Source organism: Cygnus olor, chromosome 3 (genome assembly GCF_009769625.2).
Source record: "Cygnus olor isolate bCygOlo1 chromosome 3, bCygOlo1.pri.v2, whole genome shotgun sequence".
In the NCBI taxonomy this organism is placed as follows: Eukaryota; Metazoa; Chordata; class Aves; order Anseriformes; family Anatidae; genus Cygnus; species Cygnus olor.
In genome coordinates, this window is record NC_049171.1 from 57,557,384 (window position 1) to 57,583,114 (window position 25,731).

The 25,731-nt window shown below is 39.8% G+C and overlaps 1 protein-coding gene across 4 annotated transcripts in view; it reads right to left on the reverse strand.

Moving 5' to 3' along the window:
* PTPRK (protein tyrosine phosphatase receptor type K) overlaps positions 1-25,731 on the reverse strand; it is a 418,105-nt gene that overhangs the window by 161,910 nt on the left and 230,464 nt on the right. For all 4 annotated transcript variants that reach the window (XM_040551725.1, XM_040551724.1, XM_040551727.1 and 1 more), the window contains exon 7: positions 16,924-17,217. In XM_040551725.1, coding sequence (XP_040407659.1) covers positions 16,924-17,217 — 294 coding nt within the window. The remainder of the gene's footprint in view (positions 1-16,923; positions 17,218-25,731) is intronic.

The window sequence follows — 25,731 nt, forward strand, 5'->3', positions numbered from 1 at the left end:
ATTCTGCCTACCTACTCTACCTCTCGTTGCCACATGCAACCCGTTTCCTGACCCATGCTTTAGGGACAAGCATCTTCCTGTCTAGCCTGCTACTAAGAGCAGTGCCTGCCAGACCTCCAGCTGCACAAGAGCAAGGACTTGCAAAGTTGGTTCTCACGTCCTGCAGTGCCTTCATACTTTCCATAACAGTGAATGTTGGCTGCCACAGCTGGGTCTCAACCATGATCTCCTCTGCTCCCTTCAGCCCATATGAGCTCCTATCCTGTGCATCCTGAAGGACATGTGAAGCCAGGAGCAGCTGCCTTGCATTAGTGACCTCATGAAGAAAGAAATTTCTTCCATCACCATGCCACAAAACTGCATAGCCTAGTAGCAGCTGGTAGAGAGGAGCTTTAGTAGCTAATGTGAGGGTAAAATCTATCAAGTAGTTAATTCCTATGAAAATCTGAAAGACAGCGGTGAGCACTTCAAGACTTCTCTCCCTCTCCCTCTGTTTTTATTTTAATAGGAAACACTGTCCCCTCATCTAATGACTTCAGATGACGCTGACATAGTAGAGGACGTGGAGAAAGGGTTTTGGTATGAAAATATACTGTCCTTGTGAATTCTGAGATTTGCTCTGTCCATGTGTAACTGTCGAGGGAGCAGAAGGATTCTTCAGACAAAGCCGAAGCCCTGAAGGCCAGCAGCTACAGAAGATGCATTCTGTTAAATCTTAGTACATACACAGCACTGCTACCAGCACAAATCCAGAGGGTGATATTTGCTAGAAAGAAGCTGATTCAAAGATGCTCTAAGAATACTACTAAAATAGTAACAAAAGTCATAGGGATTGACAAGGTGTACACTGGCTATGCAAGTCCAAAAAACAAGAAGTCACAGGGAAACAAACTTGGCAATGGCTGCCTTTACATTCAAGATCTAAGTAGGGAGGGGAATAAGCTGTCATTGACAAAAAATCTCCATAGACTCTTCAAATTTGCAAAGGCTACTTGTTCAAAAGTGATTTAGCTTGCTAAACAAAGGTGAAGCCTTCTGTGTGGAAACCCACTAAACATGCTTTAACTTACCTAATAAACGTCAGTCACATAGTAATGCTCTAAAATTTGCAAACTCAAGCAATTTAAGTTTTTGCATGTTTTATGCATTTTAAGGCAAATAATTCTCTTTTAAATGTCAAAATGCATTTTGATTAATTTTCTTTTCCTCTCGCTGCGAGCAGAAACTTTAAAGTGAAAGAATTTGGAGGATTTTCTTGTCTGTTGTTGCTTATAGCAAATTAAATGCACAAAAGCTACATTACAGCAAGAGAGCAAAATGAAGTATTCAAAAGTTAAGAAATGCAACCTTTGAGATATCAGTAACAAGCTTAATTCAATTTCCTTATGCATATGCACTGTGATATTATGTTTAAACATGATTTTCCTTAAGGAAGCATGGAAAAATCTATGCAGCACAGGCTGAAAAAAAGCAAGAAATACAACTCTGTACCTATCTTAGCTGTATCAATTTAATACAGTTTTAACATAACCAAACTAGATGGCAAAAGACCTATCAAAGAACACACAACTGCAGGAAATTAAAAAAAAAAAAAAAAGGTGTGCTTTGTCACATGAGTCCTCACACACGTTTTGTACATTGAAGCCCACAGTCCACTAGGCATTCATCAGAAAAGAGTTCTGAAAGTTTTGCTTGGCCAGTAAGCTACTGGTTTGCTCATAACACCAGCTTCACAACTTACTGTTTGATTCAGTATGTGCTAGGGTAGCTCATCTACCTATCTATTAGGATAACACCACCGTTATCCTAACTCTTGTAATTGTAGCTAAGAAATTATACTATTGGCTTTAAAATGAAGAGAACAGAAATACATAAACATACATAATAAATAGAATTATTACAAAAGTGATTCAGGTTTTGCATAAGACTTTGATGTTTTAAATTTTTTCTTGCATCTGATTTAGATTGAATACTTTGAGTTTTCAGATCCTTCAGCTGTAGGAGTAGTGGTTTGTTCTATCAGACCATAAGTTAACAAAAAGAAGCAAGTTCCTGGATGGCACTGACTACCACTGGAGGATTTCTCCACCCCCCCCCCGTTTTTTTGTTTTTTTTTTTTTACTGCAAATATATGCAATCCCTTATTTTCACAGATGATCTTGAATACTAATTTAATCTCTCCTTACATATACAGAAATGTAACAGTTGCAACAGGAGTATCTAATACTTGAAAATTAAAGCAAATTTACTATAACATGTACTTCATCAATATGCAGAATATCATAATTCAAGTGAATATAGTCACTGAAAGGCAGAACTTGATTGATTCAGAAAACATAGAGCCTATTGCAAGAATACAGAATCACAGAATCGTCTACGTTGGAAGAGACCTCCAAGATCACCTAGTCCAACCTCTGACCTAACACTAACAAGTCCTCCACTAAACCGTATCACTAAGCTCAACATCTAAACGTCTCTTAAAGACCTCCAGGGATGGCGACTCAACCACTTCCCTGGGCAGTCCATTCCAATGCCTAACAACCCTTTCAGTAAAGAAGTTCTTCCTAAGATCCAACCTAAACCTCCCCTGGCGCAACTTTAGCCCGTTCCCCCTCGTCCTGTCACCAGGCACGTGGGAGAATAGACCAACCCCTACCTCGTTACAGCCTTCTTTAAGGTACCTATAGAGAGCGATGAGGTCTCCCCTGAGCCTCCTCTTCTCCAGGCTGAACAACCCCAGCTCCCTCAGCCGCTCCTCGTAAGACTTGTTCTCCAGACCCCACACCAGCTTCGTTGCCCTTCTCTGGACTCTCTCGAGCACCTCCATGTCCTTCTTGTAGCGAGGGGCCCAAAACTGAACACAGTACTTGAGGTGCAGCCTCACCAGAGCCGAGTACAGGGGGACAATCACTTCCCTAGCCCTGCTGGCCACACTGTTTCTTATGCAAGCCAGGATGCTGTTGGCCTTCTTGGCCACCTGAGCACACTGCTGGCTCATATTCAGCCAACTATCAACCAGTACTCCCAGGTCCTTCTCTGCCAGGCAGCTTTCCAACCACTCATCTCCCAGCCTGTAGCTCTGCTTGGGGTTGTTGCACCCCAGGTGCAGGACCCAGCACATGGCCTTGTTGAACTTCATACAGTTGGCCTCAGCCCATCGGTCCAGCCTATCCAGATCCTCCTGCAGAGCCTTCCTGCCCTCAAGCAGATCGACACACGCACCTAACTTGGTGTCATCTGCAAACTTACTGAGGGTGCACTCGATCCCCTCATCCAGATCATCGATGAAGATATTAAAGAGGACTGGCCCCAGTACTGAGCCCTGGGGGACTCCACTAGTAACTGGCCTCCAGCTGGATTTGGCTCCATTCACCACAACTCTTTGGGCCTGGCCATCCAGCCAGTTTTTAACCCAACGAAGCGTACGCCAGTCCAAGCCACGAGCAGCCAGTTTCTTGAGGAGAATGCTGTGGGAAACGGTGTCAAAAGCCTTACTGAAGTCAAGGTAGACCACATCCACAGCCTTTCCCTCATCCACCAAGCGCGTCACTTGGTCATAGAAGGAGATCAGGTTCGTCAAGCAGGACCTGCCTTTCATAAACCCATGCTGACTGGGCCTGATCGCCTGCTTGCCCTGCAAGTGCTGCGTGATGACACTCAAGATAATCTGCTCCATGAGCTTCCCTGGCACTGAGGTCAAACTAACAGGCCTATAGTTCTGCGGGTCTACCCTCCGGCCCTTCTTGTAGATGGGCATCACATTTGCTACCTGCCAGTCGACTGGGACCTCTCCTGATAGCCAGGACTGCCAGTAAATGATGGAAAGCAGCTTGGCCAGCTCTTCCGCCAGTTCGCTCAGTACCCTCGGGTGGATCCCATCCGGCCCCATTGACTTGCGTACATCCAAGTGCTGTAGCAGGTTGCCAGCCATTTCCTCGTGGATAGTGAGGGCCACATCCTGTTCCCCAGGAACGTTTCTGCTGAATACGTTCCTGATGAGAATTTTTTAAAAAAAGCATGAAATTCTGCCATAAAAAACAGAGCACACAGACACACTGCTGGGAAGACAGGAACAGGCATGATTGCCTCTCTCCAATCAATTCTGGGAATTAGCACATACCTAACAGGCTACTCAGTTCAGGTTGGAGAGCAGACTCCAAAAGAGTAACCAGTTCGAAGAAGTGCTTGACGTTTTCCTAGTCTACAATAAGGCTACCAAAAACAAAGCTGCTCTCTTCTAGCATTTTCTAGACACCTCTGCAGCCAGCTTCAAAGGAAACTGGGTAACTATTTCCCCTTTTCAGTCAGTATACAAAGCCCATTCAGTATATATTAGCTGAGCTCCAGCAGAGAAACAACTTGACAAGTTAGAAGCTGAAGCAATATGTGTCAAAGAGATTGAATTCCACTTTCATATTAGTACAGAAGAAGACAGTGCATGATTATTGCTTGGAGCATGTGGTTGTTTAGGGGATAATGCTAGCACCTTAACACCGAGAAGTAATGGAAATTGTCTGTCTTGTTCTCATTCTTTCTGAGACAGTCACTTGTGATATGTCTTGTTACACTGCCAGGTCATTTCTCTCTTCAGGCTCCTTAAATATCACCTGTCCAAGTTGACAATACATCTCTCAAATGATGACATTATGCTTTGTCCCTTGCTAAATAGCTAGACACTCACTTTACAAAGCATGAAAAGTTACACTTTCCTTGCAGAAATTAAAACATTACAGGACAAGCAGTGTGTTAGAGCTCTGCTTCCTAGTGCTTCCCCTCTGCACAGGGATGCTCAAGCCCCCACCAGCAAAGTCTCACTTCAGCAGCCTAGCTTCGTGTCCTCCTGGCATGCCTAAATTCAAAGAGATGGATACATATATTAAAATGTTAAACTTAAAAAAAAATAAAAAAAAAAGCATATGCAATGACTTTCACATACTTCTATTACAGAAGACACACTGCTTTGAGTACCCAGTTTTCCCTCACCAACAATTACTCTGTGCAGAAAACAACTTGGCAACTTCCTGCTCCAAATAACAGACCTTCAGCACCTGAGGTGAAAGTTTCTTCCACGAGCTGCCAGTGATATGTAATACTTAACCCTCACTACAAGCCCCTACCAACCTGAGTAAGGCACAGGATGAAACACCGAAAGAAGGATGGTGAGGGTACTAGTAGGTGACTTAAAAACAGATTTTCACTATCCAAGGTTGAAACACCATATAGTAAAGGCTACACATTTTTTTTGGCGCTTGTTCTTTATCACAACTGCTGGAGATTTGTCTCCAACCCTGAGTTATTGTCTATACAGGCAGATAGAAGCATGCCTATAACACCTGAGAGCCTTAGAAGAGGGCTATGGGTGCGGGATGGCTGCTCTTTGGAGGCTAGAAAAAGCATACAAATGGGCACATGTATTTACGTTGACAGAACAGATAAAGCCTCCAAGAGATTAATTTAGGAGAACAAAGTGTATAACTGAAGCACCTGACATTTTCTGATTTAAGCCTGTCTACACGGCAGATTTTCTGACTGCACCAAAAGGAGCAGATGGTTTCCTCCACAGAACCTGATTGGTGTGCACTGCAGTAGCCTAGCTGGAACTCCACGCCTTGGAACCAAAAGCAAATGTACTCTCAAGAGATCTTTAAATCACCTGGAGTCATCACAGAAGTCATTACACAGACTGAGAACTCCCACCTTAAACTTGCAAATCCCTTCTTAAGCACTGAAACAGTAAGGTGATTTGTGATGGCAATACTGAAGCATAGCAGCACTTCTGAGCCCACTGTGGGAATCAGATCAAATTAACACAGGGAAAAAACTGTAAGTTTGAGAACTGACTTTATTTAAAGCACACAATAAGTAGTAAATTCAGGACTAAATAATTCACAGTAAGACATAAAGATCACGGTTATATATGTTTATTGATTTCTATATAACATTACTGTCGTATATGCATTTTTTCCTCATTGTATAAACTATGCTTTATACATAGTTTATACTATGTATATATATGCATACATAAAACATGCTCTGAATATGCCCATGAGGAAAAGTACAACAAAAAATGTCCACCATCTTAACTTGTCTTCCATATGCAGCCACTACTCTTTCCAGTAACAGCTAGACAAGATATGTCCTATCTGAGAAACTCTATTGTATAGGTTCTTATGCTATACTCAGTACCACATGATCTATGAGCCTTCTACAAGCACATTACACAATGTGAATCACTTCTAGGACGTATTTTTCATTCCCTCATCCATTCCTTAAGACAGAAGCATCTGTAATTTTGCTTCTAACTTTAAATTTTGTTTCACAGATGAAGGGAAGGAAGACACAGGTTTTAGAGGGTTTCCAAAAAGCTGAGCAATACAAAAAGAAAACATGGGAATGGCAGCCTAAAAAGTCTTAGAGGTGAAGTAGCAGACAGACAAGAAACATGTTCAACTGGCATGATCCTTAATTATGGCCATTCAGAGGAAAAGACAAAAGTAATAAGACAGCCAAAAAAACACACCACCACCACAAAACATTAAGTTCAGGAATAAATTGATCTCCACTCGTTTCTACACAATATTATTGCTGTATCCTTCCCCAACTCCTCACCCCATTCTTTATTGTATTCAGCAAACACCAAGAGTGGACTGAGCATAGACACACACACAGAAATGTTGGTCACACTAAGAGCTGAAAGCAGAGATCTTCATTTTCAAGGGGGTTCATAGAATCATAGAATATCCCAAGTTGGAAGGGACCCATAAGGATCATCAAGTCCAACTCCTGGTTCCACACAGGTCTACCTAAAATTTTAGACCATGTGACTAAGTGCACAGTCCAAATGCCTCTTAAACTCCAAGAGGCCTGGTGCTGTGACTACTTCCCTGGGGAGCCTGTTCCAATGTGTGACCACGCTCTCAAGTGAAGAACCTCTTCCTGATGTCCAGCCTAAACCTCCCCTGCCTCAGCTTGACACCATTCCCTTGGGACCTATCACTGGTCACTAAGGAGAAGAGATTGGCGCCTGCCCCTCCACTCCCCCTCGTGAGGAAGCTGTAGGCCGCAATGAGGTCTCCCCTCAGCCTCCTCTTTTCCAGGCTGAACAGGCCAAGTGACCTCAGCCGCTCCTCATATGTCTTCTCCTCTAGGCCCTTCACCATCTTCATAGCCCTCCTCTGAACACTCTCCAACAGTTTTACATCCTTTTTGTACCGTGGTGCCCAGAACTGCACACAGTACTCAAAGTGAGGCCACACCAACACAGAGTAGAGCGGGAGTTCCCTCCACAGGACCATAAAATTGCATCAGTAACAAAATTTATTACTGAATGAATAAGAATTTATTCTCCAACATCTGATCTTCATTGTACTAAATCTGATTACATACTATATATTTGAGGAAAGCTTTCTGACAGAGAAAACCAAGATCTTGTTGCAGCAAACACAATAAAAGTAAGAGAAGTGTTTGCTCTAAAAAAAAATCACGAGGTAAATGAGCTTGACAGCAATTGCTGCAGAAACGTGCATATTAACCCCACTTTCCAAATGGCACCGAGACACAATGTTAACCAATTTGTCAAAGGTGACAAAACAGCCACAAACAGAAAGCTGGTTTCTGGAATTGCAGTTCAGTGATATCTTCTAAGGTCATTACTTTAAGGAAATACAGTGCAGTTGATATAGTTGGCTTGTTTGTAATCATTTGAACTGCTACAAGTTGTAAACTGGGAATGCAGCACATCGTATTCTCAGTGGGTGCCCATGCTCTGACATTTCAGCCTAATTGGTAGAGTTCATTTGGCAGACAATAGAGGCCACGCTGTCAAATGTATTTTCACTAAACCCTCACACCGACTATAACTCTATAAAATAAAGGTAATAAACTGCAAAATGTGTGCTTATGCTACTGTTGGACTAAGTACCTGAAATGTTTGATTATCAGGATGATAATTAGTCACGTTGCCATTTCCAAGAGAAACGAAATGGAATAGCATGCTTTTTATCCAGTAAGGTTGAAGGTGTAAAACAAGGAAAAATCAAGTATGTGGTTGAAACCACATGAGAAATCATTGCCTAAAATCATGCCTACATCTATACGAACATAGTATTAATTCTGGGCACAACACACCTCTTTAACAACAAAGTTTCTTTCAGGACTCCAAGTTTCTGCCAGAATTCTTTTATCTGGTTTTCCCAATCCTCCTAACAATAACCTCTTGTATAACACCGTATTTAATTCTATAGAACAGGATACTGCACAGTATTAGGGAAACGGGGATAAAGGGTTCAGGTCAGAAGGAAACTAATGTGCCAAGCAATTTCAAATGTGCAACTTCAAAAACTTCAAAACATTCTTCAATATTAAGGAAAGAGTGAAAAAATTTGCTCTGGTTTATGTAACTCGGGGACTGCAGGAGCTCTTTTAGTAACTGTGCCCAGCTGATAGCCCTAATGCTCAGTGATCCCCAAGTCCTGTCAGCCTCTGCTCAGTGACTGAGCCTCTCCTTCTCCTACTCTGTCATTACAGCCTCCTTTATTGTTAATATATTACAGCTGGCCTACTTGAAACATGGGTTAACAGCAGGCACTTCAAACCACTGTAAATTAGTAACCTGATTCTTTGCTTTTTTTTTTTTTAAAACCACTTTCAAAAAGCCTGTCTTTATAAATCACATAGAACTGTGCCTGATATGACCCAAACAGAAATGCTTATTTAATTCATCCATAAAACTTGTTTTAGATATATCAGCCAGTTCTTCTCCATTTGAGTTGATTTTATTTTGGTTTCTTAATCAAAATGTTTTATATCAAATTAAATGCATTACAGAAGAACAATCTTGCCTTTATTAACCAGATCTGTAATCTAATTTAAAAAAAAAAATCAAGTTATACTGACAAGATCAGTATTCCATAAACCTGTTGACTGTCTCTAATTATATTACTTTCTTAATTCTTCATTAATCAACCCTTGTATTGGCAGTTCCATTATTCTGTTTAGAATTAAAGTCAAGATGACAAGGTTTTAATTAATTGGGTAATCCTGATCCTTTATGTCAGTATGTTTATTGTTACTGTTCAAGTCACCTGGAACCTTCCAAGACTGCTCTAGATTTTTATTTTTTTAAAACAGCAAGTAAAACCAGGTAGCACTGAGTCTTGACAAGCTGTTTTAGGATTTTGGACCTACCGATCACCTGAGGTGCAACTTGACATCAGATGCTGCTTAATATGCTCTCAACTGATTATTACAATGGAAGCCATTTCATTCTCATAGCATTAAAAGCATCACCTGGTCCTGTCCCCATCCCAGTGCCAGCAGGAAGGTTTACTGGGAAATAGAATTAAGTAAAATTCACTCACTTCTGCCTCACACAGTCTAGGTTCAAATTAGGAGGAAAGAATTATGTTGCCCACAATTACAATGAAAGAAAATTGCAAAAAGAAAAAAAAGTAAACAGCAATTAAATGCAAAACAAAGATGCATCTAGCAGAATAAATCCCAGAGAATCAATGTCAATAAGAAGCAGGGCTTTTGGGAAGCCTGTCCTAGCCTTAGGAGGATGTTAATCTGAACTTTATCCGGATCTCGCACTAGTGTGAATGACATGATATTTCTCTGTAATGGCTCTCAAGGACAAAAGACCTATGGGGGAGAGGGAAAGAATAACGAATGCATCTAGAAGATCTCATCAGCATCCCTTCCCCCAAAACACGCTGCTGGTACTCCTTTCCTCTTCAGCCCTTCCACGGTACCACCCCTGTCACTCGCAGCCCTTGCTACACACTGCACACTATTCTGCTAACAGGGCCAAAACAACAGGGAGAAATTAGTATGCTTCCAAAACTGCACATTTAAGTGCTGCATTGGCCAGAGCAAATTCTGAGACCTTATTTAAATTTTCCTGTTTAATTTTAAATAGAATGATAAATGAAAGTGTAATAATAGCCAGTCATATAAAACCATGAGTGTCAAAAAAAAAAAAGTTCATTATATTTAGGTATTTAAAAATTTTCAAACACTATGAAAGTAATACTACACTTTAACAGTTGACAGAGACCTTAATTATGAAAGCAAACTAAATTAAAGTATCAAACACACTAATGAATCATATTCCAAAAAGTGGTTGGTTTTTTTTTTTTTTCAGTTCAAATTAAAAGTCACAGTTCAGAAAAGAGCTACAGTCTTCTGAAAGGGTAAGATTACACTAACCTGCAGTCAGGCTCTCTGGGAGTGAGCACAGACTAAAAATCTGTGAATCTTAATCTGCAAACTTCAGAGATATTATAATCAGGCTCTGAGTTATCTGTCCTGGGTGCACCCACAGCATTTTCAAGTGCTGCAACATGAATTATTGCCCATGTCCACTCTTTTACAGCTGCAATGGATGCCGTGGATTAATGTTCTGCAATACATTTTCTTGCCACAGACAGCGCTCCTTTCGGAAGCATGATCTGATTTGGATAAATCGCCACAGCGTGCGTGCTGCAGCACTCTCTGCTCTGGAAAAAGCTGACCAACAACCTGAGGTGAGGCCGGGGATGGAGGAACCACTGGTAAGACAGGGGCGCTCCAGGAGGTGACAACTGCTCCTTTTCCTCCCCCAGCCAAGGCAGCCTGCTCCATCACACGGTTGATGTGGTCTCCTAACCTCATATCCTTCTCCAGAAAGAGATCCACGAGCTTTAACTGAAAGACTTCCCTCAGCTTCCTTGGAGTTTGTCAGCCAGCTCGGTCAACACCACCAGCCTGGCCAGGACGCAACGTGCCAACGACCAGCAGCACATCTCGCTGTGGGTATCCTGGGGGGGACTTTGGAGGGCAGGCAAAGAGAGGTCCCTGCACACCGCAGTGGCTTTGAAAAGCGGGTGCCCAAGCTAGAGGAAGCCACCGGCTCAGGTCTGCTACCCTAATCCTGGGTAGAGAGGCATAAGGTGATTTACTGCTGGATATGACCCTATACAGTGAAGAACTAGCCATGAACAAGGTGAACCCCCCGAGAAATGCGGGGAGATGTCAGTAAAACCTTGTCTCCAGTTAGCGCAGAGGGAATTTGCAGCTGCAACTAGCAAAGAAAAAAAGAAAAAGATACTAAGCAACGCTTAATATAGCCAAGACAAAAAGTTGAAAACTAATTTAGCGGAGGTCAGTGTCTGAACTTTCGGTTTAATGCCAATTCAACTGAGTCATCAGCATTGCATGCCTTTGAAAAAGAGGATACCACGCTGAATTTACACAATCTGACAAGAGCGTGGCTAGGCAGTCTGCCTGGTCTCCTGCTAGGTAACTCAGCTGTGCGAAGGCCCTTTCTTATGGATATAAGCATCATTAGGATTCTGTATGTGGCAATCAGCACAATAAGCAGAGTACAGGTCAAACTTGCCAGCTGATGGTCCAAGTCAGATAGCTGTTCTGCGGATGCTCTCTCAACAACCAGTATGTAATTCTGGCATTAAGTTCCTTACTCCAGACTTTCTCCATTGTTTAAATACATTTTTTTTTTTCCCCCTCCATACTATATCAAGGCAAACTGGTAAACCTATAAGGAACAGGAGACTGGTGCATCTGGTATCTGCTAGAGAGATCTTAAATGTTTCCAATTACAACCTGGCCAAAAGCCCAGAAACAGTTATGAGTGCCAAATATATTTTTAAAAACAACAGCAACATATAAATAATGGTGTAATGTAGGCACTTCTGCAATGACAAATGAAAAATAATTTTTAAAGTATCACGTTTATCTAGTTTCAAGTTGTTCATCTTAGTTTATTCTAACAAAGTGTTCAACTTGAAAACAACAAAACCGTGAGTAATAAAAATATATACTTTAAGCACTCAGTGTATTTAGGCTCCTCTCTCAGCTACGCTGTAACTGTCTACCATAATGATATCTACTGTGAGGAAAAAAAGGTAAAGGTTTTGTTTGAAACCTGAAGATAGCTTGTTTTGCTATAAAGGTAAATATTCGCTCTATCCACTTCACATTTTTTTCATTTTTAAATAGACAGTTTGAAATTATGCATTTTTCCGCACTTTTATTAGCTTTCAAATACTGAAATAAGAATTTAAGATGCACTACTCCAGGAGACACAAATGAAGAACCCAGATTATACATTCAGTGCCGTATTTTCCAGAACCCGTCTCTGATGTTGAGTGTATCCAATTTTCCACCGCCTCACATACCAACTCACTGAATTCTTATGTACAGCACACAGCAAAGGCCATAAATCAAGCACCCTGCCTTGAACTCTCCACCTCCACACTGAAAGTGTAAAAGGCAAACAGCATTACCTGAAGTAGCACTGTACACATCCTACACTGGCACAAGCCAATTTTATACTGCACTGCCCCTTTCTCTCACCTCATTCTAAAAAGCAAAATGAATTTGCATGTAACAAGAACAACATTCTAATTCTCCAGATGGTCATGCAAAGCTGGCTTTTCAGTGTATCCCCATGTTCCTGTTTTTTTTTTTTTTTTTTTTTGCTTGAGGGGAAAATTCAGCAGTGTCCTGCATTCTGTGTATTTTGTTTTCAAAATCACTGCATGTGCAAATTGTAAACAAGCACTCTGCGCTTGAAGCAGAGGGACAGAAAGCAGCCCAGCTCCCGAGCCTCCAGCCACAGGCAAATCACAGGGCAGTGGTGCACCACGGAACAAGCATCGAGCTCCCATCCGTGCCTGCAGGCTGTCTGCTACCGATAGCGACGACGTCTTGGTGACTGATAACTACTGTGAACAGCAGCACAATAATAACGATAACAATAAAAGTCAATATGTATCATTCCATTTGCAGCTCTAATAATGCTGGAAGCGTAAAGCTTCCTCTCACCCCCTTCTTCATTTTATTAACTAAAGCAAATAATACAGGCAACAGTTTACTGAAATCAAAACATTTGGGGTGAGAAAAATAAAAAAATAATAGTAATGAAAACACACAGGACTTTTCCCCAACTGCTCTACAATTCTTCATGTTTTATTGAAAATCACACCCTTGCACTGAACTTCAGTAAAGCAGGAGTGAGCAATTCTTCTGTGTACATACATTAAGCCCTGGACAGGCTGAACTATTGACCTCCTTTGCTACTAAAATATCCGTTAATCATAAACTGAGCTGTTAGTCGTTACTCAGAAGCAGCAGCCAATGTGACAGAATAACTTCTAACTTACAGTTGATAAAGCAGCCTATGCGGACAATTTTAGATTACAACATATTTTCTACAACCCCCCAAAGGAAATGCAATCACAACTCACAAAATATACTCAAAAATAAATAAATAAATAAAACGAAACAGCCACAGAAAACCACCTTAGGATTACTTGCAATAAGTGCTATGCTCGCCTGTGGTTTTAAAATGCTTGAGAAGAGAATAATCTGAGCAACAGCAGCAGGCAAGAGGTGCAGACACATCGAACTAACTAGCCAGACTGGGTGCACCACCAGGTGCCATAGGAAGCATCAGCAGCTCCTGAGCATTGCTGCCTAAGCAGATGCACCTGGGCACACAACTGTGCTCAGCACAGAATTCAGCTGTGCTTAAAATGGAAATACGAGGACTACACCTGGCCCTTAAGGCGGGGAATGGCAAAAAAATAATATTTTGCTTAACGTGTTTAAGGCTCACTTCAGTTATTTCAAGGTACTCCTTGGTTTCATATATTTGATTGCTCAGCACTCTCTTTAACTGCATATATACAAACGCAAGCTGACAGAAACATCACGCACGTTTTCTAGCAAAATGCAGTCATGTAGCTTCAGCACAGGGGAGATTACCTAGGAAATTCCAGTTAGAGAAACAGACTTCTGGAGGACTTTTAACTACTGGAAGAATTATGTCTTCATTAGAAAACAATTTTGTTTAGCGTTATTGGAAACATTTACTGAACGAGTCACTAGATGCTGGTTTTGCTGTGAGGAAGACAGACAGTGATGTAAACACCTAATAATAAAAGTTCATGTCTGATACAGAGATAAGTACAGTCATTGCTCAAATTGTTTAGAAGTAGGATACATCTCCAGCAAAACACAGGCTAACTGATCAATAAATGTTATTACTAAATGTCATGGAATTATAAATACTGAATGAATTATGTGGAAAATCATTTTCAATCTTCGTTCAAAAACAATGCTAATATTTACTTAGGTATCAAACAAACAGCAGAATCCTAGCCTATTCCTACTGATGTGTCAGTGAGTCAGCTGTCACTGGTTCTTGGAGCATAAACACTAAAAACTCATCAGATCAATGTTCACTAACGTGTACTTCTTAATCTGTACAGAGAGCAGTCAAACTTCACGCTGAAAATTCATTTATTTCCTGCCACTCCATTTGACACTGAGCAGATAATCAATTATAATTTGTTTCAGATTTTGAACTAATACTTACAAAACTTATGGAAAGATAAAATTGACATAGAACACAGAGAGGAGAGAGAGTATTTATCTGAAGAATAAGAGATCTTGTCAGAAACAAGAATTAGGAATAATTGAAGAATCGCCAGAAAGAAGATATTGCTGCAGAGTTATCATCTAATATAGCACAGTAAATCACATGCCAGTCATGAGTACAAAACCAGTAGCAGAAGAGATTGCAGTGTTAGCATTATTAGGCTTTACCTTTTCTGAAACGTCTTCCCTTGAGAAAAGACTAATTTTTATTTTTACAGTTTGCCTTTTAAGAGAAAACTGTTAAAGAGAAACAGTAAAGAGAACTGAAAACTGAAGAAACTGAAAGAGAACTGTAAGAGAAAATTGTTAAAAAAAAAAATCTTATCAATTTGGGTTTGCAATTATGTTACAAAAGAACACTGTGGAAAAGAAATGCCTGCCTGCATTTTTCAGACGAGTGAGAAGGCAACAGGATGACCTGACGTCCAACTCGATGCCCTGCATGACTCATCCCGTGGTGCTGGGCTGAATGCTCCAGTCACCACAAACTCTTGCTGACTCACCATTTTCTAACTGAAGCTGGCTAATAGTGAAGTTAATTCACCTGTGCTTTCATGGAATAAGAATAACTAGTCTTACTCAAGGTAAACAGACAGAAATCTTATTAGGATAATATTGCCATGAAAGTCCATATTTTTCAAGTTTTTTTTTTTTTTTTTTTTAATATATCTGGCTCATTTCAGAGTGGATTAAATTGAACTTGAAAATTTGTCTGAAACCTAGATCTTGGTGCCTTATATTCAATATTTAATTAAAAAATAATAATAAAAAACCACCACACCATCACGTACCACAGTAATGTTGTTTCCCTTACGTCGCTTCTAAAAATACGTCATGTCTTACACAAATCATGACCTCCTTTCTTTTCCTTTCCAATTAGAAAGCTTTGGTCTGCCACACACTGGGTAAATGAAATTCTATATTTCAAGTGCTGGGAAAAAGAAACTAAACATTTGGGATTTGTTCATCTCGGCTCAGTCTTTTTAAAATAGAAGCTGTTTTCCAATTCTTACTTTTTCAGAACACTGTCTAAAACAATTCAGTACCATATATCAATGCTTTAACCTTACTTAGATCTCAACAGCTGTCATCTTAACTGAGATGGACACAAATATCTTTTCACTTCACAGGAAAGACAGAGACTAAATTATAAATAAGATCACAAATTTCAAAAATGCCTTCAGTTTCATCTTGATCTAGCTGAGAGCTTACTCGTTAGAGGATAAAAAGAGCAGCGTGTCTCAGCTTCCGACAGTGCTCTGCCCAATTTCAAAAGAGACCTTCGAATTTTCATGGGATTCATACTTATTGACCTAGTCAACTTGAAGTATTAGCTTGTGATCCAGACATCGACCCCCTTTCTCAAGGAAAAAAATGAATGCTTAGATGAGAACTTGAATAGCTGTCCATCTCAGGTCTGTGACAAATGCTTTAAAAAACATTTTTATTTTATACATGCCTATGTATAAATGAGGTTTGGAAATCTGCCACTGCAGCTTTTCTTTATTACTATTTTAATGCTGTTTTGATAGATGGTTATCAGCACCTTCACTAAATCTAAGAGAGTGCAAATTTTTGAATACTGTAAGTCAGGCCCTACAAATCTTGAGATCAGAAGAAAAAAACACAATTTAGTTTTCTTTTACTTGCTTCCCAGTCTGATGTTCAAATCTGTAATTTTTCTCCTCTACAACTATGAGAGCTGAGTATTATCTTTCTTATAAAAGCTGAGATTAAAATAACTCAATAACTTAATAATAATAATTAAAATTAAAATAATTAAAGTAGCTTTACAAGGAACAGGATATAACAAAAGTTGGCAATGCTTAATCTTCTTGGTGCTGGCCATGGAGAGGCACTGAAAAAAACAAAAGCAGACTGCAAGATTCAGCAACACATGGCTTCGGTGGTAGTAGGTCAAAAATGGAGAAGAGAAGGCACTCTACTGATATTTGCATGTGTATTTGAGAAGTTGCCACAGACTCTGGCAGGCCAGCCTGCTTGGAAAAAAAAGATTACGCAAAAGGACATCGCATTTTTTTTTGCAAAATTCTACTTGTTAGACAGATTCTTTTTCCATGCATTCCTTTATGTGCAAGATGACTTAAAATGCAAGTGAAAATATGAAGGTGAAAAGAAAGACATTTTTTTCCAAGAGATTGTCCTTTCCACAAATGATGAGGTCTCTGCTTCCATGAGGAGAAGTTTTTTTTTTTTTTTTTTTTTACCATCTCACCTGTTAACCTACCTCCTACAGTTAGCATGCAGCAACCTAGACAGTGACCAGGCAAAGCAGAGGATGGAGCAAACCCACATTGGAATAATTTGCATTCCCAAACACTTTGGGATCCAGTGAGTGCCAAAGAACCCTTAAGTTATGCTATAGGTAAATTAGAGCTAACAAGCCTACAAAACAATTAAGTAATTACATAAACAGCCTTCTTTTGTTCATTTTTTTTTTTTCAAAGCAGCACTTACCAGCACACTTGGTTCTGGTGATGAGCGGTGGTCCTGGCTGTCCAGTCCCACCTTCCCCTGGTCTGGTGAGCAGGACCCGAATCTCATATTCGGTGTCCGGGTCCAAGTGCCAGAGTTTGTAGGTCGGTGCATTGACAGCGTGGGTTTCGGTCCAGGTCCCAGATGTCATTCGGTACTCCACTTCCTTCAGAATAATGGGTCCGTCACCAATGATTGAATTTGCATTCAGCTGAATTAGCAAGTACGTCGGCCCCACACCCAGCAACTGTGGGGGTGCTATTGGCCGAGGCGGCTCTGTATGGGAGACAAAAAAAAAAAGTCAGTGATGAAACAAAAGCTGGAAAAGCCATTAAGAGAAGGGCTCTCCCCATAGAAGGTTGTCAGATTTTAGTCAGCAAGGATTTAAAAATACGAAAGCAAAATCAAACTAACATCAAGAGAAGAGCTCAGGAGGATTTCAGCTGATGGAAGCAAGTTGTGTGCTTCTGTTATCTGACCAACATTACTTTTTCCATTTGAAAGTCTCGGCTTAAGACCCAAAAATCCTAATCTGATTTATATATTCCTATTTTATAACACATTTTCTGAAAAAATCTGGGTTCAAGATCATTTATATAATTTGCTATGGCAATAATTTGAATTTCAGAAATTGAGTTTCTGAAACATAACTGATTTTCTTTTAATGACAGAAGCCATGTACACGCTATCCTTAAAGAAAAGGTTGCAATAGTTGATACACTGACCCTACACAGAATATTCTTAAAAAAACAGTATCACTGCAGTTCATTTGAAGTCTGTGGGATGCAGTCAGGATGAGAGATACAGCTACCCCTTACAGGCCTCTAGAATATTCAGCACTGAGCAAAACTGCAAAAACATATATCACTATTTTACTCCTAAATAGCTTACTGCTGACTTAGAAATTCAAACAGTAGGATGCACGTTGCCTTTTGTCCTCCTCTGTTCTAATCACCTTCCACCCAAACATTTCAAAACAGCTGCAAAGTGAAAAGGTAGCAACAGACCAAATGGGAAGGTGAGGTCTCCCTTACCCTGAGAAACGTGTACGTAAAGTAGCACAGTGCCTAGGCATGATTTATTTTAAGAAACAATCACAAGCAACATGCACTTTTCTAATAAAATGAATCCACTGATAAACACGGAAGGTTCATTTTCATTCCAGATGGCTCATATTTCAACTAATTTGTTTCAGTTAATTAGGCAACAATGCTAAATTCAATGCACACAGGGGTTTCACACAGCAGCGATGCAGAACTAACAGCGTGGCAACTCTGAGCAGGTAGAGGGATCTCACAGCGAGTACATCAAAAATAACATTGAGCCCCAGACCAGAGGATTTCCCTAGGCCTGGGCCCTTCTCATCACTAATGTCCCTCACACCTCTGCCCAAGAGAAGTTAGCACGTGGAAGCACTGCACGTGTTCTGCCTCCAGGAATGACCCCATCAATGTCACTTAGCACGTGAAGAATAATGATCAAGAATGGCTTGCAGAAGGCCTACAAGACGGAGGTACATCCCACCCTCACTGTATGGTGAAGGTCGGGTAGGAACTCTCTGGTTCTCTAGGTCCAGCAGTGAAGTTTTCCCTCCAGACACGACTATCAGCTTCCAACAGAATATCTACCAGCTCTGCAAGTAACTGAGTTTCCCACATTTTGCCACAAAAGGATTTCTTGCAGAATTTTTTTTTTTTTTTTTTTTTTTTTTTTTTACAGTAGCTGCATATCAAGCCACTCATTTTGGAGACAAGGAACTTATGAATACACCATAATGGCCGCAAGTGGAGCTTGTTTTCTTCTAGAGTGAAAAGGTGAACACTCCAAGGTGTCCCAACTCCTGCTTCAGCATATACAAAACCCTAGAAAGTATCTCAATTAATTATTAACAGGTTTCACCCTGTTCTGGCAAGAAAAGTGAGTATCAACTAATTCAGATCCCTACCTGCATCAAAGCTCAGAAATGCAACCAGGCTTAATGAGGGCAGTTTATTTGTTGTGGAACTAACACAGTAAATGTCAAACTAATGAATTCTAAGGTCAGTGTATATTACAGCAGAAAACATAAATGTTGATGAGCATGATACACTACCGGCTCCAAGTTATAAACCCCTAAAACATAAAGCTATGTTTAGAAGTATATACTTTGATTAAGAGCACGATTATTACAAATAAAACCTCACATTAATGAGACTAATATACCATTGCATATTAAATTTTTATGTTAAGAGGTAAAGCATATTCTTATATTAGCATATGCATTTTGTTTTTAAGCTCTTGAGGACAAGGAGACTTATTTATATAGTCTCTCCCTGTTCCAATAAATTATGCATGAATTTTAATCAGTTAGCAAATGAACAAGTAATTGTTCTGCAGCATTATTAATATTCTTCATAATACAATATACTATCAGAAGCAGAGGTGTGGTGCAACCAGAAATCCCAAAAGCACACTAAGTATCAACTGAAGCGTGCAATCCCAATATACCAGATAAACTTTTCTGATGTTACCCAATTAACTTTCTATTAATTATTCTCATTTGTTATTCCATAACCAGATCCATCAAGTATTCCCCAATTATAATTTCAAATTACATAATTTCCCTTCGTATATACAGTAACTTGAAACTTTTATAGCTTAAAAATTACCATTAATAACTAAAAGACAGAACAAAGCCGTTATTAGTTTTGCTTACCATTTCCATGGCAACTATCTCACATACACAACACTACTCTATCAGTGGGCTTTTAAACACAATGCACATCCTTCAAGAAGTGATGTCGCTCTTTTTTTCACTCTAGTAATCTGGGTCTAGAAATAAACAACACAGTTTCGGAATGTCTTAAGAAGACAGTCTGTCAAGACTGAAAAACCTCTTATATTAGGTATGGGAATAAAAAGAAGAAAAAAAAGAAGAGAGATGCATTAGCGGTAACCTCAAAGAAAATCACTTTTGGAACTTTGGTCTGCTTTCTAAACAGCCTAAAATGTCTGCTTCAGTCCAGGCAAGTGAAAATGTCAGAGTTCAGAACCTGGATCAGAGGCAGCACTGCTGCAAGGTGAGAAGTAGCAGCAAATCACTGCCCTACACTCTGCCCTGCCTGGCTCTGCCTAGGCTGGCTGGCTGCAGATGGCCACTATGGAAAATGCTTCTGGGGGCTTTCAGTCACCCACCCTGGCAGTCAGGCCATGCAACACAGTGGGCTCCTTCTGCCCTGGTCATTGCAACCAAATCAAAGAAACTTACCCTTAATTTCTGTCAAAACCCAACCAACTCCCCCAGTTATTATGAGCAGGCATTGAAGTATCTTGACAGCTAAGGCACAGGGTATACCTAGTAAAGAGCTTTCACTGAGCACAGTTTCACTTTTCCTGGCCACGAACCTTCTCTGAACAGCCGTAAGGACTCTAAACAACGTTTGACAAAACACATTTCAACCCATGGACAGCTTATTAACTCATCAGTAGAATCAGTGTTTCCAGAGGTATTTAAAAACACAAATGCCAAACAGTATGAACAAAGACCTTGCACGGTGTGTTTTCTTCCTTTGATAAACCCAAACCTTAGAATCCCTTTTCCAGTGTGACTAGTTTAATTGCAAACTCACATTCTGACAATATTTTTAAGCCACTGCTTACAGGCAGTAAATCTGATGAAATCCCTTCCATTTTGCATGGCCACTAACATCTCTGAAAGACTATGTAAAAAGAGCACTTCTACATCTACAATGTATTAAAGAAATGAAAGTATTTTTATGCATAGCATTTTGCAGTATTTGGACAGTTCTGCTTTTGACATAAAATGCCCACAGCTAAGTTAATCAAAAATTAAGACTGACATTTCATCAGTACGAAGCTCCCATTCTGCTGAGCTACTAGCAGTGCATTATGCTCACATCAGTATGTATATGACATTATAGATTAAGCGTGCTGTGATATTTAGGCACCAATGATTAGAATAAGCATGCGGCATCAACCCCAGCTGTAAGTCCTCCTATAGTTAAACTGTTGTGTCATACTCTTAATAAAAAAAAATGTTGCATGCAAATAATTACATATTTATTGACAGGAAAAAGAGAAAAAACAGCCAAAAATGTCATGAGTGTTGTTAGTATGCTAACTAGTATACATGAAACTCTCTACATTCCCAAGTAACATATGCATACAATGTTGTCTAGTATTATTTACCCAATCTGAGTGACAATAGCCTACATGCCTCTCCAACACTAAATACTGCCTACAGTTAAAATAAAGGAAGAGACTTTTGTTAGTATCTTAGTGATAAGCATATACTGTTAGTAATCAATTCACAGCAGGAAAAAAATAAAATCAAGGAGAAAAATAAATAAATACAAATTAAAAAATAAAAAATAAATAAAAAATAAAAAATTAAAATCAAACAGAATCCTACTGGTTGTTCCACTTGGAAGGAAAAGTTGACACTGGATGCATTTTGATAAAATCTTATACATTTACATGAAGTTATGTTTCTGTCACAAGAGATCACCTCCTTGCTCACAGCAGCAGGGTCTGGAGATAAGGGAGGGGAGAGCCTTCCCCACACAGCCCAAACATCGAAGACACGTCGATGCTTTCATTCTTGCAATTCTCCATTCCACATCCCCCTCACACGGAGCCTCCCCACGCTAATATCGTTCAAGCTTCCTCTGCTCATGTGCTGGCTGTGCCTTTGCTCTGGTGATGCCACGTCCAGTCTTCTCTGTCAAATAGCTTATACACAGCCATGCACCTGGTACGATGATGGGCATCAATACTTTAACTCAATGCAAACAACAGGCATTAGCCATAAAAAGCTTTTTTTTTTTTTTTTTTTTTTTTTTTTTACAATTACCTAAGAACGAACCATTTGTTTATTAAATGAAGCACAGCATCAGGCTCATCCCTCCAGAAATTAAAATCAGTACGGCTTAACTACACCACAAAGCGACAAGAAAGTAAGTCAAAAGAATCCAAATTTCTTTCAAAATTTGTCACAATTCAGAGAAACAAGCAAATGGAAAACCAACAGAAATACAGTTAATAGAGGATGCTTCGTACTGCACATGGGGATGCTGCAGCAGGAGACCCACGGCCCAGAGCCAGAAGAGCAGGAGGAAGCAGGTTGCCAATTCCCTGTGACAGCAACACTGCTTCGATGCTCTTCCTGCACTGGAAGATTACACACAGTTTTAGGATTCACGCATTTTCAAAAAATATTGGAAAACTGAAGAATATGTTTGTTTAAAAGTTGGAGAAAATGTATGAAATGTAGCAGAAAGTACTAGCAGTCAAGTGCTTGCAAGGAGATAAAATTGTTGGTCTTAAAAGCTGGTTAATCCAACAGAAAAAAAAAAAGAAAAAAAACTTAGCAATAAGCAATGACTGAAAGCTTAAACTCAAACATGGTATTAAACCCCAAATTGAACAGTAAGCATAACAAGTGAAGAACAATAACTGGTGATATTGTAGGAAATTCTGCAGTCTCTGAGTGTTTTCAGTCAAGGCTGAATGATTTCTAAAAAATTACACACTAGAGAAAAAATTGGAAGACAATAACAATACATAAGGCTCCAAAAAAGTACAACTGAATGAAATTACGTGTTCATTAACTGGTCATAAAATGAGCTATGAAAAATTTAACTGTAAAAAAAATGGAGAATTTCTGCAGAAACATTCTTTTATTTTAAGAAAAATAATTCCATATGTGGCATGTATTTCATATGAAAGAGAAATATTTTCATTCAACTTTCCAAAATGGTTAGGAAGTACTGCTCTGTTAGGAAAAAAAAAATCAGAATTTAAAAAAAAATTATTTTGGACTTATAGCTGGCTGTCTTCTAAGCTGACAGCAGTCTAAGATCTCTTGCCCTCAGTGCCAACAAACACTGCATTAACACTGCACTTTTACAAACTGGAGGCTTTGTCAAGTAGGGGGAGAAACATTATGGAAAGCAGTACTTGCTTGACGAGAAAGTCTTCTACTCAGTTTAAAAACAAACAAGCAAAAAAAAAAGCAGGGCACTGAGGGACCCCCAGTTGAAAGCACAGACTTGGCCAACAGCAGAGCTATAAACAAACGAAGAATCTCAGAAAACCAATGCAGTTCATTTTTAAGTTTCCAACAAGATCTCAAGTTTTCACTTTCTTTGCGTGACAGGCCACACTCACAACTCAGCCTGTCACCTACCTATACGTGCCATCCCTAGTGAGTGAGTGAGTGAGTAAGTGAGCCCCTTAATGCTTTTGCTGTCTCACGCAGAAGACACGAAAAAGCCCAACAGCCGGTGCAGCAAAGAGACTGCCCGGCACGCTGAGGACAGCGAGTTCATTAGTGGCAGCTGAGTGCTCTGCCGAGCTGAGAGGCGACGCGTCTGAAAAACATCAGAATAGCCGAGCAGGTGCACAAGCAAGCTTTCAGTTGCTCTGGTGTTGCCCATGGAAAACGAAGAGGCTGGAGTGAAAGGCAGCTGCCGCACTCTTTTTCGCCCAAGGGTTATACTCCTGCATACCACCTTCCTACCCTGAAAGGTCAGGCAGACCGTACTGGTTACACTCTGACAGCTCGACACGAGCTGCCACAACCCAGCCCAACGTGCCTTGGTCCTGTCCCATCCTTCAGGATGCCCAGGCACGGTGGTGCCAGTCAGCACCAAGCCACGCTGTGGTCCTGAGCCTCACCTCGGAAAGCACCCAGGCAGTCAAAACCAGGCTTCAGCAGGATGAGCTCAATGGCAGGCAGCACATGTTACACAGGCTGCAGGAGGGCACACTTGCTTAAAGCAGCTCAAACCACCAAAATAACACACAGAGACCTCAGAGGTTTTAAATGACTTCCTCTACTCCAAGACCAAATGCTGGTTATAGATTCATAGAATAAAAACCATGCCAGCTGCAAGCCCTCTGCAGCTTCCACAAGCCTTGTACATTCTTCAGGCTTTGAAGAATTTTTCTCTAAGTCATTTTTTAACTTCTCTGTTTGTTCATAAAATCCTTTAGAATTTTTATAACTCCCCCCCCCCCCCAAGTCAAAAACTTCTTGCTCCATTGAGTTTAACTCATTTTATCAACTGCTTCGTTTTTCTACTTTTTTTTTTTTTTCCCATGATCAAAAAGCTTATATTGCAGAGTGGACAATTTGGAGAAAGCAGTTACTTTTGGTTCCTGCTGCTTATGCAGGCTAACAACATCTCCCCCCATAAGTACACTGAAGAGAAGGATGCAAAGATGTTGTTGGCAAATTACTGACTTTAACATACTATACCATAAAATGATGGAATAAAATCATGTTGGAATTTTTAGGTTTTTACAGGTAAATATTCAAAATTGCCACAAGTCTCCCTTTATATTAAAAAAAAAATAATCAAAAGCTAATTCAAAATTATCCCAGAGGCTGTCCTGTGACCAAGTGCTTCATGGAGAGACTTGAACAGTTTGCGATCTAGCATTCTGCCACAAAGCTCTTTTTTTTTTTTTTTTTTTTAGCTTTTCTTCCCCCCGTTTTCTTCTAAACAATGTTTTTGTTCATGCAATTTCTATGACTCTAGAAATATTGTCTCTGTGACTTTAAAACACAATTTATCACAACTATCCAGTATCTAGCACCAGTTGCTTGCCCTGAAGTTGATACACAATACCTACAAAAAGTTAGTATTTAATTAAGAGTTAGTTGTCTGGAACAAAAGAACTCATTCTGAGCAATAGCTCAGTGACTAGGTTGCATCAAGTGATTTACCCAGCTCACCTAAGAGAGCCTGTAAGACCCTTTTCATTGTCTTTTTATTACTTGGAATCGAAAAACTGAAAAGAATCTATTTTAAACAAACATTCAAAATAAATATCTGTAACAGGGTAAGATTTAGGATATTACATATAGAATCAGTTAGCAAGGGAGAAACAACAATCAAATGAAGAACTGAACAGTGAGCTCACAACACCAGGTTACTTAGGATATCGATATATTTCAATGTAATATCATCTTTAATTTTGAGACTGCAAATGGCAATACTACGTCACACGCTCACCTTGAACTGCTGATTTACCTTTGAGCACCTGCCTAATATATCACATTTATGTATTAAGTACCACAACGTCTGCAAGCTCATACAGCTGAAATGTACTTAATCTAAGTGATGTAGCAGTTACTGACCACACGAAGTGCTGAAATAAGAATTATTTCAACAGAGGAAACTGCTAACTTCTGCATAGTGATTTCATACCCTATGCATCACTGTGCCATTTTATTCACCTTGATTTGAAACACCACTGCATTCATTTTATTATCTTCCTTTAAATAAAGGAACAGTGTGCAGCTTTAGCATTGTCAGCAGAAACCGTAAACAAGGTTAAACTCATGCTCAGCTCACACATAAAAAAGGTCTCTCTAAAAACAGGAGCATGTCATCCCTTTACACAACTTACGAACAGAACACATGCCTATTTATTGAATGATAGTAGGTCATGCTACTCCGGGAATCAATTAGAAGAGTACGACATATTTTGTCAAAAAGATTGCATTGGGCTAAAGACGTTCAGTACAATCCTGCAAGAAAAATGAATACATGTAAGAAAAAGTGGTACCTGTAATGAGAAGACATTTAAATCTTAAAAAAAAAAAAATCATCACTCAGTATAAATGAGTCAGCTATAGGAATGTCTCAGGCAAAGACTTGATCAAAATTACTTCATTATCCACATGTACCAGTAATTCCCTTGAGATCTCAACATTGAGATTATTGTTGGAAAGAATTATTTTATCTACTTCATTGTCAGGAAACAGCAGGTTAAGAATAA